At 35.8% G+C, this 15,404-nt stretch overlaps 2 protein-coding genes across 3 annotated transcripts in view; both read right to left on the reverse strand.

Annotated features, from left to right (window-relative positions):
- Positions 1 to 1,573: 1,573 nt before the first annotated feature.
- On the reverse strand, positions 1,574 to 8,695 carry LOC121420177. The gene is made up of 2 exons (XM_041614724.1): positions 8,674 to 8,695; positions 1,574 to 2,715 (listed from the first exon to the last, which is right to left on the reverse strand). Exon 2 carries the CDS (start codon positions 2,661 to 2,663, stop codon positions 1,602 to 1,604), a length of 1,062 nt encoding a protein of 353 aa, XP_041470658.1. The 5' UTR covers positions 2,664 to 2,715; positions 8,674 to 8,695; the 3' UTR covers positions 1,574 to 1,601.
- A 6,040-nt stretch (positions 8,696 to 14,735) lies between these two features.
- LOC121420178 (Down syndrome cell adhesion molecule homolog) overlaps positions 14,736 to 15,404 on the reverse strand; it is a 53,837-nt gene continuing 53,168 nt past the window's right edge. For both annotated transcript variants that reach the window (XM_041614726.1, XM_041614725.1), the window contains one exon: positions 14,736 to 15,375. In XM_041614726.1, coding sequence (XP_041470660.1) covers positions 14,987 to 15,375 — 389 coding nt within the window. In that variant the 3' untranslated portion in view covers positions 14,736 to 14,986. The remainder of the gene's footprint in view (positions 15,376 to 15,404) is intronic.

The following is a 15,404-nucleotide window of genomic DNA, read 5'->3' on the forward strand; positions in this document are numbered from 1 at the left end:
AAACTGAGGTGTTTTTTTTTAGAAACTAACGTATATGATAAATTATACGCATGAATAAAATTACTTTCACTTTTACAAAAAAAGATACACTTCACATGACATACGATAAGTTGTTTTTGTTTTCAAATATTTTTTTTAAAGTCATAACTCAGTTCTCCTCTTACAGACTTTGCCAAAACTTCATGGCTGCATTTCAATCGTTGATCTGCTTTATCAAAATCAACCTAACGCAAAGGGAACGTTCCCCTATAACTTCCGATATATCCCTTAAAATCTATTATTCACATCAGTCATTGCGTCATTAAATACGAATAAGATGCATACAAAACATATACCTATAGTATAATTTATGTAACAAAACAAAGCCCGAAAAATAGTGTATAAAAAAAACATTTGATAATCAACAGTTATTTAGAGTACTGAAATACAAAAACGTCATCTACATACTATCATGCCAATAAACCTAAGGATTAAGGACAGTAGAACGTGTTAAAAATGTTTAATTATAAAATGGTTATTATATATGCGCTATACACAAAAGTATCAAAGCGTTTACAATTGCCCGAATATAGATAAAAATCTTAAGTGCGAAAATATAAAGAATGTGTACATTAAATTGAATCATCTATTAGTATCCTCAGGAGTATCAGGTGAGGCCTGGTGGCCTCTTGCTTGCTGCTCCGTTCACCAACAATTCAAGGCACAAGCCCGGTCAGCACATCATTCACGGAAGCTCTGGTATAGCACTTGAGGCGACCAGGCCACAGACAGGTTAGCCAGTCAAACCAAACAGTGATAGCAACAATCAACATAACAATAAATAGATGAATTTTAAGTAACAATGAAAGCTCTATCTTCGATAAATAAATATTCGACGTGATGGTTCTGATAGAGAAGAATTATATTAGTATCCTATATTACATATATATTTATATATATATATATATATATATATATATATATATATATGTATACATACATGTTTATATATGTATATATATACATATATATATATATATGTATATATGTATATATATTATATATTTACCATTGATTTTGGGGTCTTACAACATGAAGACGACTGTTGAACTTACCCTCTGACATGCATAACACGACTGTATGTTTAACTTTATTAGAGAATCACAGTTCGGTCATTAATAATAGATAACTAACATTTGATCCTGTAGTATCAAAGTTGCCAAATTAGAAGCTATTAGGCGATAAATGTAATTCAAAATAAATTGCCTCTGATCGAATAACAGAAACAGTATCAAGTATTGCATTCAGTATCAAGAGTTGCGGCACCGGGAGTTATTAGATGGGAAATAAATTGTGGAAGGAAAAGGACATTTAAATGTGGAAGTTTCGTGTAATTATCAAGATTTGTAGGTAGGCAACGGAAAGAAGGTTCTAACTAATCCCCCCCCCCCCCCTGATGACCCCCAATTTATATCACAAAGCAGACGTGACCTGAAAGAAGCAATATAAAATTTGATATGCATGTAATATGCGTCTAAAACTTACATCGATTGGTGTAAATAAATTGGCCCTTTGGTGTTATTTTGCTCAGATCTTAACTTGTAAGAATTGCTTTGATTATTTTAATCAGTCTTAATGATAACATTACTCGCCTCCCCTTCCCATAGCTCACCCTTCCCGTGTGCCACAGCCAGTTTACCTTGCTTGTTCTTCGCTACATAAATCATATCTCTGTAGTACACCTTCTGGAAATGTGCTATGGTTGTGTTGCCTTTATACACTGTCAACTGAAAGTCATCACGTTGACCTTGGCCTGCTGACATCTGAAACTCGTTTTTGTCGTTTTTCCTATATTCATTCCAATAAGATTTAAAGTACATTGTATCCCTTTTGTTATATGTACTAAAGCAAACCTCCTGGTCTATTTCACCAATTTTGAGATAGGCCCAATTATCAGAGGGCCCCCCTACGATGCCCAACCCGCTTGAAATTGAAGCATCAATCACTTTGCCTATTCCCCATCCAGCTACACCTACAACGGCACCCACTGCTGCACCCGGTGGACCCCCTATCACGGCCCCGGCAGCAGCTCCCCCGGCCACTGCTCCGCCAACTGCAATTGAGTTCTTGGCATGGTGGTTCTCAATTCCCATTTGCCCAGTTACATGCTCGGCGACAGCTTGTCCCACCGCAGCGGAGAGACCAGGTACCAACATCGCCATTTTGCCGGCGTTAGCGAGAAACTGTGGTGCAGCTCCTTCAACTGCTGCCTGAACCCCTGCTTCCGCTCCTCTAGCGCCGAACTGAGCAGCAGCCAAGCGAATAGACTCATCAGCAACCACGACCGCCATACGACGACCAAACTGGTCTACGCCACCCCGAACAGTGGCGTTTAGAACCTGCCGGGCCACAAGGCTTTGTGCTTGCCGTTTAATGAACTCAGCGGCAGCAACTGGACCCATCTTCTTCAGACCTTCTTCACAGTTCTTCGCAATCTCATTACCAATTGCTTCAAGTGCCTCTTTATTTTTGTTGAGAAGTTCGACCGCTTTCTTCCGGGCCGCTTCTCTCTGAGGGTGAGCGAAGTGTCCAAACTTGGCTAGGTAGATCTCTTCGAACTCTGCCACACGCTGATCAAAGCTCTTGTCAAAGATGTCCTTTTCAAGAAAAAACTGTGGAGCCATTTTATATCCTATACTTCGGCACTCTAGTTGGTCAAACGTGTTTTCCAAAGGTCTGTTGTGAGAAGAAATTACGATAGTATGTCTTTAATATTTTGTTAATATTCCGAATAATTTGAAGATGTGAATAAGTAGGGATGGGGCTCCCGTATGTTCTGATGCGATAAAACCTAGGAGTAGTGAACCGTAGTTCATAAATAGTATGGCCCTTATTTTAAACTCTGGTTGAACTTAAACGATGTTTTAATCCTGGGCTAAAAATTAAAGAAAGCCAAATATTTCCAAATTGTATTCACGTTATATTAATAGCTGCACTTCGCTCTTTTCTCATGTCATTTATAAATGAACTGATCTAAATTTAAACCACAACTATAGCATGTTTAGACCATAGTTTAGATTCAACATGTTCAACCTGAGTTCAAAATATAATGTATAATGGCCTGACCAAAGAGTAGTATCCCTAAATTAGACCTCAAAATAGCCAATCTGGAATGAAATTATTGGAAATGGTTTTTCAACTGATTTGAGTAGGTATGGGTGTCAACATTTACCCAAAAAAATAGGAGGAATACGGGTTGGGGAAAGTGGTTTATTTCAAGGTCAAAGGTCAATGACCTTTTCATATACACTGTATAATGATATCTATGAGATGGAAAGGCGCAGGTTGGTGATAATGGTGTCAAAATGCACAAATTTTTACCAGAATATAAAATGAAATAAAATTAAGTACCTAGCATGCACATTCACTGATAAAATTCAAGATCAAAGCCTTTCAAAGGTCAATGACCTTTTTACATTATATACCATACTGTATAATGGTATCTCTGAGATGATAAGGTACAGGCTAGTGATAATGGTGTCAAAATGTACAGATTCTTACAAGAAGGTAAAATAAAATAAATGTGAGTACCTAGAATGAACATTCACCAATAAAATTCAAGGTCAAAGCTTTCAAAAGGTCAATGACCTTTTTACATTATATACTGTATAATGGTATCTCTGACATGTCTGAGATGGAAAGGCACAGGTTGGTGATCATGGTGTCAAAATGCACAGATTCTGATCAGAAGATGAAATAAAATAAAATTAAGGACATAGAATGCATATTCACCCATAGAATTTAAGGCCAAAGGTCAATGACCTTTTGTACATTATATACCATATTATATAATGGTATCTCAAAGATAAAACGGCGCAGGTTGGTGTTCTTGGTGTCAGAATACACAGATTCTTACATGAAGATCAAATAAAATGAAATTAAGTATCGACAATGCACATTCACCCATAAAATTCAAAGACAAAGGTCAATGTCCTTTTTGACATTAGATAATAATAATGGTATCTCTGAGATAAAACACCGCAGGTTAGTGATCTTGGTGCCAAAATGCAAAGATTTGTACAAGAATCTTCTGAAAATGGGTAGGATAGGTCTAACTATCATGTCACAGCTAGCATCATCTGAGAGCATTTCCAAACAGCAGAGGGATGATGATGAAGTGAAGGCCATCATTAGAGCTGCATGTATATCAACTTCAACAAAGATGAATTCCCGTATTATTATTAATTACCTCTCATTGCGAGCTGCCAGAATCTCTTGAGATGCTAATGTTGCAGGACAAAACTTCATATCTGCTCTCTGCTGTACGTCACCAATGATGCTATTTCTACTAGGTATCAGTTTGTACAAGGATCATTATTTGGTCCAGAATAACTGAGTGTTATCATGCACAAATTAGGCTTATGATCAGTGGCGGACCGTGACCCGGAGGAGACAAAGCATTGGAGGGGCACTATATTGTTTGTGAATAATGCTGTGCCCCTTAAATGCTCTAATGCAGCTCTAATGATTGCCTTAATTTAATTCTTCATCATTGTCCCTGGCTATATGAAAATGTTCTTGGATGATGCATGCCATTAGGGTTAGGCCTATCCTTTCCATTTACAGATTAAGTTATAGTTTATAGTATTGATTGTAGCAATTGAGGTTAGTGACCTATTGCTACAGAGAAATTAGTACCTTGATTTAGATTTATAAATTGCATATGTAAATGCTGCTACTTTAGACAACTTCAACATTTTAGATTATATCATACATGATTTTTTTTACACTTTTGGCAATGTGTAATCACAATATATATTAAAAAGTGCTATTTGATATCGATTTCACCTCGAACTTGTATTTTGACGTCTTCATTGGTCAAGGGATCAACTATTAAATTTGTGTTCATTTTCCATGCAGGTGAGTCTTTTCTCCATCAGAATCACTGTATACAATGAAGTTATCAAGTTATCGACCTATCTACTTAAATTCCCTGACGTTATTGATATAGTTGATTTACTTCTAACCCGTAAATGTATTTTCCATTGCCATTATTTATCCTTATTTCAGAGTTAAATTATTAAACATCCAAGTTTTCATTACAAATAGGTATCTTTCTTTCTATAATTCACAAATAAAATGTGAATATAATGAATTATAATATTTGTGTTTTTTTTGGGGGGGATCATGCATGGATGTATAAATATTTATCAACTTTTGACCTTTGACTTTGGATATCGAAGATGAAGGTTAATTCTTTATGATTATTTTGTGCCTTTTCATCTTCTTGCAAAAATTGTTTTTTTACACCAAATCGTCAACATGCAGCATTTTATTTCAGAGATACCATTTTACGATATATAGCCTATGGAAATAGGTCTTTGACCTTGAACTTAATGGATTAATATGCATTCTGGGTACTTGATTTTATTTCATTTGATGTTCCTGTAAGAACCTCTGCATTTTGACGCCAAGATCACCAACCTGCGACTTTTCATCTCAGAGATACAGTATATAATGTATAAAGGTCATTGACATTTGAAAGGCTTTGACCTTGAATTTCATTGGTAAATGAGCACTATAGGTACTTTATTTGATTTTATTTGATCTTCTTGTAAGAATCTGTGCATTTTGACACCAAGATCACCAACCTGCGCCTTTTCATCTCAGAGATACCATTGTACCGTATATGGTATATAATGTAAAAAGGGTCATTGACCTTTGAAAGGCTTTGGCCTTGAATTTCATTGGTGAATAAGCATTGTAGGTACTTGATTTGATCTTCATGTAAGAATCTGTGCATTTTGACACCAAGATCACCAACCTGCGCCTTTTCATCCCAGATATATACCATTATACCGTATATGGTATATATTTTTAAAAAGGTCAATGACCTTGAAAGGATTTGACCTTGAATTTTTTGGTTAATGTGCATTCTTGGGACTAAATTTCATTCTTATTTGATCTTCCTGTAAGAACCTCTGCATTTTGACACCAAGATCACCAACCTGTGCCTTTTCATCTCAGAGATACCATTATACCGTATATGGTATATAATGTAAAAAAGGTCATTGACCTTTGAAAGGCTTTGACCTTGAATTTCATCGGTGAATGAGCATTGTAGGTACTTGATTTGATTTTATTTGATCTTCTTGTAAGAATCTGTGCATTTTGACACCATGATCACCAACTTGTATCTAGGAGATACCATAATAAAATATATTTAAAAAGGTCATTGACATTGACCTTGAAAAAAAGCACTTTCCCCAACCCGTATTCTTCCTAACTTTTTTTGGTAAATGTTGACACCCATACCTACTCAAATCAGTCAAAAAATCATTTTCAATAATTTTATTCCAGATGGTTACTAATTATGGGATACTAGAGCTCTATCTGATCAGAACATTTGGATAAAAATGTGGCATGCATGAATATAACAGAAACATATTTTGAAATAAACAGGAGGTGAATAGATCAAAGAGAAAATAAGAAGGAAAAGGAGGTTGATCTTTTATATACACTTGACAGTCGCTTGCTTAATGGAAGTTTATACCCCTTTCATAAACCCATCCTCCAATTATCTGCCTGAGAGTAATGCGGATAATTCAAAAAAAAAGTTGCATTCACAAACTCCTAAAATAATCCGCACTAGTTTTTACGAGCGCCCGACCTGAAAAAGGTGGATATTGTCATGGCAACTGCACACACCCCTTCCGATGGAGTTGTGTTGGAAAAGGGTGATTTGTGACCGCATTACTTTAGAAATGCGTTCATAAAGTCAAAATCTGGTCCCGATGCCGCTATTAGGCGGATAATTGCAGCATCAAAATAATGCGGATAACTCTTGTCCCACTCCGATTTTACGACCAAATTATGCAGATATTATCCGCATAATTGGGTTTATGAAAGGGGTATAGACATGATCTGAATAACGGCCTTTTTTATTTAAAGAAAGGAGATAGTTTTGCATTAAGAAAATGCAGGTATACAAGCCCTACTGAGACTATGGAGTATGGAGAGAAAGCTTCGCTACTTCTCCGTAACACAAAAGTTACGGAGAATGATGAAATGAAATGGCCTATCAAGATCACCCTTGCATGCGTACGTTGCTCGGTAGACGGAATAGGAACCAATCAGAATTGTTCTTTCAAATTAGCGCTTAATCGCTAACCTTTGTGTTACGAAGCCCTGATTACAGTATTTGTTTATTTATTTTCATCCACACGCAATAATTTGGTATTTTAAAACAAAATTCAAGCCCATTATTAACTATATATAAATAACATGCAGAAAAAAAAATATATTTTCGGTTGTAAAATATTATCCAATGATGATTAGGTAATCATACAGCTGAATGATCCCGAACTGAACTGATTCCTGGCGTTGGCTCAGTTAAATCTTTGTTGGTCAAGCTGTGTGATCTGTCAGAAGTCCGTTGATTTTAGTTAGTGAATTAAAATTGCCCCGGCTTAAAGTGCATCTCAGATGAAGCAGAAAACATAAAATGAAATTAGCATTATTGTGAAAAAGTGAAAAAAAAATATTTATTGAACCATATTTTCAGAATTTCAGTTATTACCAAAATCGAATGACTATATCTTCCACAAAATATTCCTAAGGAATGTTCTAGTATCATTACCCCCTCCACCCCCCCCCCCCCTGCGGACGAGCGTGTCAAAAATCAAATAATGAAACTCTTTTATTCAAGTCAAGCAGGCCTACGCATCTCCAAAGCTACCACAACAACTATCTTCTTAAAAGGGGTCATTTAAAATACAATATTTACCAACAAAACACCCAGTAAACTACAAACCATCGCCTAAACAAACTAGTTTCTTTTCAACAGCGTAGTGACTCTTGAAAATGCACATCATTAATGTCGAACTAAAGGCCTGGTCCAACCGCCCGAGCGTTGTTGGAGCGGTCGTGGAGCGGAGAGAAAAAAAATCATCACCATTTTCGATTTCGATTGTTTTTTGTTTCTGTTTTCGATTTTTCCCCTAATTTTGAGAGCGAAATTCAACCCTCTTTCCCTACCGCTCCTAGACCGCTCCTACGACGCTCGGGCGGTGTGACCAGGCATTAACGAGGGAATGAAAACCGCAATCTGGCTTTTATACAGTGCGTATAAAAAAAAAAGCTTGCACTCTGAAAAAGCCCTAGGAATTAAGAAATATACACCATGTGAGTCATTTTTTTTCACATTTTTTCTTGGGTTTGGGTCTCATCTATCCAATAAAAGTAAAAGTTTTGACAGAATGTTACACTTGAGTGAGCACTGTTCATTTCTGCAAGCTCGCAGAAATCTGTTTGCGCAGAAATGCTCGTTTTCACGCTGTGTTAAGGGGACAGGGCGAAATCAAACTTCAGGATATCTTCAGGGTTTTACAAAAGTATAATTTTACAGGATTTTTTCTTAGTGTAATCTTTTTTTTATACGCACTGTATAAAATAAAGTTAATCATCGAACACGCGGTATGTAAGCTGGCTTGTAAAGGGACTAATTCCTCACTTTTCTACTTAACGGCCCTGCTATTACCTTTCTGACGTCATTGTGATTTCGGCTTTTACGAGCGCGCTAAGCTCTAGATAGTTTATACGAGCGGCGAACGGTGAAAACCCCGCTGCTTTTCAACAATTTCATCAGCCGAAATACCCTTTTGGCATGTAAGTAAAATTATATCTAGTTCTCACCTCAGTGGTCTCTGTATTAAAATTAGGTTGATTTCCGAAACCCTCTTGCATCTACTAACATCTTACCGCCATTATCTTTATGTCTATCAAACCATGGACCTCTTCATAGGTCAATGATTAAACCAGTAAAGGAGATAGACACTGGTAGTGTTTGTGTGTTTTTCTCTAGTCCTTTAGTACTTAACCTTTTTATAACGCATCCCATTATCGTGCAAGTTAGACCAAATAACCTCAATAAACGGAAGATGTTTTTGCATGAAGGCGCCACTATAACGAGAGTTTGGTGAAATTAATCCTTTGTTTTCTAGCTATAACCAAGATTTAACGTTCCTTCCAAGCGTGTTAAAAGCATTGACCTATCCAAGGAGGATTATTCTATTGTTACTAGGGGTACTAAGCATTGTCACAGGACCCCCAGTAACAGTAGATAGTCCTCCGTGGCCAGGCCCATGGATTAAAAGTATTGTGAGACAATACAAATCAGACATACAATACGATTACATATTCAAAGAGAAGGCAATTGGTATGAACTGACAGATTAGTTGTTATTTTAGTTTCCTTTCGATGACAGCCTTTTGTCTCACTTTAAAGGGGAATGAAACCTTTGGAACAAGTAGGCTTGTATCGGAACAGAAAAATCCGAAATAATAAGAACAAAGAAAGTTTGAGAAAATCGGACAAATAATGAGAAAGTTATGAGCATTTGAATATTGCAATCACTAATGCCAAGGAGATCCTCTCATTGGCAATGCGACAAGGATGTGTGATGTCACATGTGAAAAACTTTCCCTTTGATGAACTATAAAATACCCCCAAAATGTATCTTTTTGCTTTTTGTTATGGTGATACAAACTCTTTATCCATGCTGTATTCTTTAAAAATGTGTATCTCTTTCCTTCCTGTAGATAGAACACATGGTCTACTGATGGAGGCGGGATAGGTAGAATACATTATACTAAAGTAATGGGGCGAGTTGTTAAGAGGTGATATCACACATCTTTGTCTCATTGCCAATGTATGGATCTCCATAGCATTAGCGATCGCAATATTGAAATGTTCATAACTTTCTCATTATTTGTCCGATTTTTCTCAAACTTTCGTTGATCTGTTTCATTTTCCTGTTTTCACACAACCTATCTTGTTCCAAAGTAACGTAATGTATTAATCTTGTTCCTGCATTACGTCATACCATCACGTGACACATCGGGTTATAGCGTAACTACCGTTATGATGTTCATGTACATCATTTGGATTGGTTAAGTTTACCTGAAGGTAAGAAGGTGCTAAATTATGAACACATTTATATATCATGAAAACGCGACAGAGCTCACATCGTTTGTCTAGTGTCATCCATATAAGACTTGTGAACAAGTCAGCCGACGGTGTGTCGTATGTCTTTTTCAATATTATTCTTGCAGCCCTCTTCTGAAGTTTTTGCAGCTTAATTGTATGGGATTGAAATCTATTCGACCATACAGCAGAAAAGTAATCAAATCTTCGCAACACTAAACTGTTATAAAGCAACTTTAAGGACTGCACAGGCAAAGAACTTTTCGCTCTCTTTATTATGCCAATACTTTTCTGAGTAAGTTTACATACATTTTCAATTTGTTTTGACCATTTCAGTTCTTCATCTATAAAAACTAGAAAATTACAGAAGGGTCGGGTCAAGTGTACTCGAAACTTTGTATAAATTATTATTTGGCTTATAATTTTCACAACATCGGGTAAATTGGACCCGAGCAGTATATTTGACTGACAATTTTTACACATTTTCATAAACTAGAACCGATATATCGAAAGTTTTGAGGGTCCTTTTCTCAAATGATTAGGTTACGCAATCACTCGACTGGGCGCGTTTCCCGATCTAATGGCATAAGCCCAGCACTTCGATTGTATTTTCTGAACGAATAAATACAACTCAAATCTGAAGTAGAATTCGATGATACCTACATTCAGTAGCAAGAAACGACGAAAACAATTTCAAAGGGGCTTATTATCTGATACCGTGTACTATTTTCGAAAAAAAAAATTACATAAAGTGAGGGAAACTGGTAAAAATCAAATGATTCTGGTATCAATATATTTAGAAAGTAAAAGTTTTGTTTTACTTGCAGGATATCAATGTGTATACTATAAAGAAATGATAATAACTTCGATAATAAAGACCATGTATAACTATATCTAAACAAATCGAGACTCTGGATAGACTCTGAGATTAATTCCGGAATATTTCACTTCGAATATTGGTGAATCTACACTTAGAATTGCATTCATTTTCTCATTTATTTACTAATATGTATAATGATGATGATGATGATGAACATGATAATAGTGATAATAATATCTTTTGAAAAATAACTCTTTTATGCGAGGCGACTCGTCATTTCCAGTCATTTTGTCACTTTTTTTCTTACCTTTCTCTTGCCCACTTATGCCACGCTCGGTCCGATTTAAGGTTTCGTCAATGCTTACATTCTTAATACCTGGGTCTATACATTTTTATCATTCATATATAAATGAATATATATATATATATACATATATATATATACATATACATATATATATATATATATATATATATATACATGTATAATACATATATGTATATATATATATATATATATATACACATATATATATATATATATATATATATATATATATATATATATATATATATATATATATATATACATGTATATATATATATATATATATATACATATATATATATATATATATATATACATATATATGTATATATATAATATAATATTTTATATCTAAATTATTCACGCACGTTCACAATGTTAAAAATACAAATATAATGCAGAATAAAATTCATAAAATGTGAGAAAATTTACCTTTTTATTTAGCAGCTGTGATTTGTAGGAAAAATGTTTGCCCTCTATGCTGTCGTTCTTTGTACTCGAGGAAGAATGTCTACTCTGGGCGAATGTATCTTAATTGGGTTGCCGCGCTTAACGAAGACTTCGAATGCGGGTATGTAAAAGTACGCATGAAAACTAAAAAATTACCAAATTCGTTTACCCTTTTATATCACGTTGCTTCTAACAAACAATAAAATACCCGTTTTTGATATGTTTCGTTTGAATGAATTCTAACAAAAGGGGAGTAGGGAAATCAAAAGAATGGAATTTGAAGTACTCGGCCAAATCACTTTCATGTGCACTCGTCTGTATCCCTATATTAAGTTTTGGGTGTTTCATCTGTATTTTTGCCTTGAACCGTGCTGTTTTGTTGGGAAGGCTGGGGAGCGGGTTTAAGAAAACATCAAAAAAACGAGCCGGGATTCTCTTTTTTTTTCAATATTAGATTCAAGACTTCCGTAAACCAGTTCGAAGAACGAGATCGAGGGTGTATTTTTTTTATAATCGGGGTCCGCTGAATTTTCTTTTTCGGGCTATCATAAATGCCTAATTGACATGATTTACATTATATAGGCTTTATGTAGGTTTTTGGTGATAACACTGAAAACCGAATGTGACTTTCCTCTGTTTATCATTAATTATCTAAACAATTTTATCAAATTTGTATAGGGTTTGTGTGCATGTGCGTGGGTATGTGCGCGTGTGATTATATTTGTTTTCCTAGTAGAAAAGTTCAGTTGTTAGTTTTATTAGTATAATAGTATATTGTTTTAGGCATTTATTCCATCATTATTTGTTTTCGTTTTTTGTGTAAATATTTTTTTTATTCTTTTGAATAAAATATGTTTTGTTGTCATTATTCACATTATATATGTTGTGAGCTTATGTAAATCATTGGATTGATCCTCGATAGAACATTCTGAAAAAAAGTGTGTGGTTGTGAGTGATAATGTGAAATTTTACTTAACCTGTACAAGGTGGCCCAGTGGTAAATGGCTCATGACTAGACATATGAAGGTAAATGCCATTAAAAAACATCAACAGTGTGTGTATGTGTGTTTTAATGTTTTAATCTATTTTAGTGAACAGGGTTTTCAACGTTCATTTTAGTCTAAACTTTATTAATGAGATCTTATTTTCAATTAAAGGCCCCTATTTACCTCGTTTTTATTTAAATTTTATTCTAAACAACACCAATTAGAAATCAAGACATATCTCTGATTTTGTATTTTATCAGTCGCTTTTATTTGAGAATAACGAATCATTTATTTACAATCAATAGCATTAATGAATGCGAATATAAATAGCGCGAATTCATTATGTGACACATTACAGTTTGAACAGATAATATTGTATTCATAAAGTCTAATCAACTACCTCTACTCTATATATACATACATACATAATGTTACCGTTGAAACTTACATTGATGATTTTTCGTTTAATAGTATGGCAGTGCTCTGATGTGGTTTTTCTAATTTACTATTTTGCAATCGTAACACTATTACAAAGGAGTCACGTGCATATTGTGGAAATGGCAGTAAAACACTGAATACATCGCTGCATAAACATGTTGCCAATTTGCAACTTGGCTAGTTCATTTTTAAAGCACAATGATATGCATCCCTCTACAGAGCATAGTGGTAGTGGTACGATTGAATGATGTCTTCGCCTTTTATTACATGTTCTCAAAATACTATGATCTTTTTACTTGAATAAACGTATTCGTCAGAATATTTTCCGCCATGTTATGTTGGAAAGAGCAGTGTCCGACAGTGTGAATTACGATGTGAAATCCTTTCCACGCTGTTAAATTCGAACATTTTTACAGTGTAAATTTGATTTTCACATAGTGACTAAATGAATACACTGTGATAACACTATTCCATCCAACAGAATCACATTATTGATCACAAAATACCTGCTAACATCTTTTATAACTGCAAAAATCATTTATTCCTTCAATTATATCCTTTGGAAAAAAAATAGACTCTTCAATATAAAATGTGACGTACACCCAGGTTAAAGTCATAACAGATGGATTCAAATGGTACATTTCATTGTTCATCGTGACCGAATAACAGTTCCTTTTCACAGAAGTGTATTTCCGTGTGTACTTGTTGAATTCACATGTGAAATTGAAACCTTAAAGGAGAAGTTAACACTTAGCCTATCTGAAATGCGCCAGGCTAGCGGGCAAGTTACTGATAGCGTAATGGAGACTGAGGGTCAGTAGTTTGCCCACTAGCCCCGACGCACATCGGATAGGCACTGAGTATATTACGTATTGTAAACTGTTGCAGCTTTCGTCATTTGTCCTTCAGCCATTGATTGGTTTTCACCAAACTTTCAATGAAGCGTTCAACTATAACCTACGTGACATCATCTGTGCACTTCCCGTGCCCAGACGATGAAAAAAAAATCAGTGATGTATACTTCACAATTCCTTGGTACCATACCAATAGTTTGTTTTTAAAAACACCATATCAATTTCAATTTCACTGTTAATCTCATGTGTAATTTACATTCCAGGGTGCTAAAATGGTACTGCCCAATATAATTATCAGTAAAAAGTGAGCGATAAACTGGCCTCCGAACTACTCGACATTTGGCGCTCCATGTAGGTTTCAGCTATCGCATTAGAATCGTCCATAGATAATAGGGAGTTTCGAATTTTACAGGGAAACTCTCTCCAACGCATCGATTCCTTTGAAAATGCAACTAAAATCACACTGGAGATCTTGAGGGCACATTCGGCCCCTGCCCCCCCCCCCCCCTCCTTGAGAGGCATAATCAAACTTTGTAATGTAAATATGCTGTTCCAACACAAGTGTACCCCCCCCCTTCCCCTTGAAACCGAGGACCTTTTTTGTCAAATTTTCCTCGGGAAAATGTGCCACCTCCTTTTGGACAGTCCCGGATCCGCCCCTGATGATTACGATGCACGTTGCTTGACCCCCTAGTGCCTTATCTACGATTAAAAATCGAATTTACCTAAACCGGGGTATTATTACTGACACCAGTTGTATGAGATTATATCCGATTGCAAAGCCGGATCATTATGGCTGACATATTTTCTCTAAATCGGTTGCTTTTTGGACATGTTATCTCTAAACGGAACTCCTATTGGCCTTAACAAATCATTTAGCCGAGAGTAAATGTTTTCCTCTAACTGATCTTCTACTGGACAAGGTGGATCATACCACCGTAATCATGGTAATGTTTCCTCTAAGCTGATCTATTAGTCTATCCGGATCATCATGATCATGAGGCTGCAATATTTCATTTCCGTAAACTGATCTCCTATATCCAGGTCATACAGCTGAAATGTTTTACCTAAACTGATCTCCTTTGAAAAAACCGGATCATAGAACGAAAGGTTCTCTCTGTATTGTTTTACTATTTGACGAGCCGGATCAAACGACTGAAATGCTCTCTCTAAGCTGATCTCCTATTGGACTAGCTTTGCTGCACTCATCAATGACTTGAATCTCAATATCTTCTTCCACATCTTGCTCGTTGCCTTCCGGGCTGCCTCGCCGTTTAGGTGGCAGTGATGATGGTGGTGGTGGTGGCGGCGGAGGCGGTGAGGGGTAAGATGTTATCATCAAAGGTTTACATGATCTAGGTTCTTTCTTTGGCGATTCACCTTCCTCGCGTATCTCGGATGGGATGTGATAGCGAACTGTTTCCGGGTGAATCGGATGCACAACCTTTACCCCTCCAACTGACGTAGCATGGCGTTTGGGATTCATGTGACGTAGATGGCGCCCTCTTTCAGGGTCACTAATGGATCCAGGAGGCACTACAAAATATCAGAATATTAAATGTTTT

Source organism: Lytechinus variegatus, chromosome 8 (assembly GCF_018143015.1).
Source record: "Lytechinus variegatus isolate NC3 chromosome 8, Lvar_3.0, whole genome shotgun sequence".
In the NCBI taxonomy this organism is placed as follows: domain Eukaryota; kingdom Metazoa; phylum Echinodermata; class Echinoidea; order Temnopleuroida; family Toxopneustidae; genus Lytechinus; species Lytechinus variegatus.

Coding starts and splice junctions, on each gene's coding strand:
- LOC121420177 (XM_041614724.1), bottom strand. CDS start 2,663: ATGGCTCCACAGTTTTTTCTTGAAAAGGACATCTTTGACAAGAGCTTT.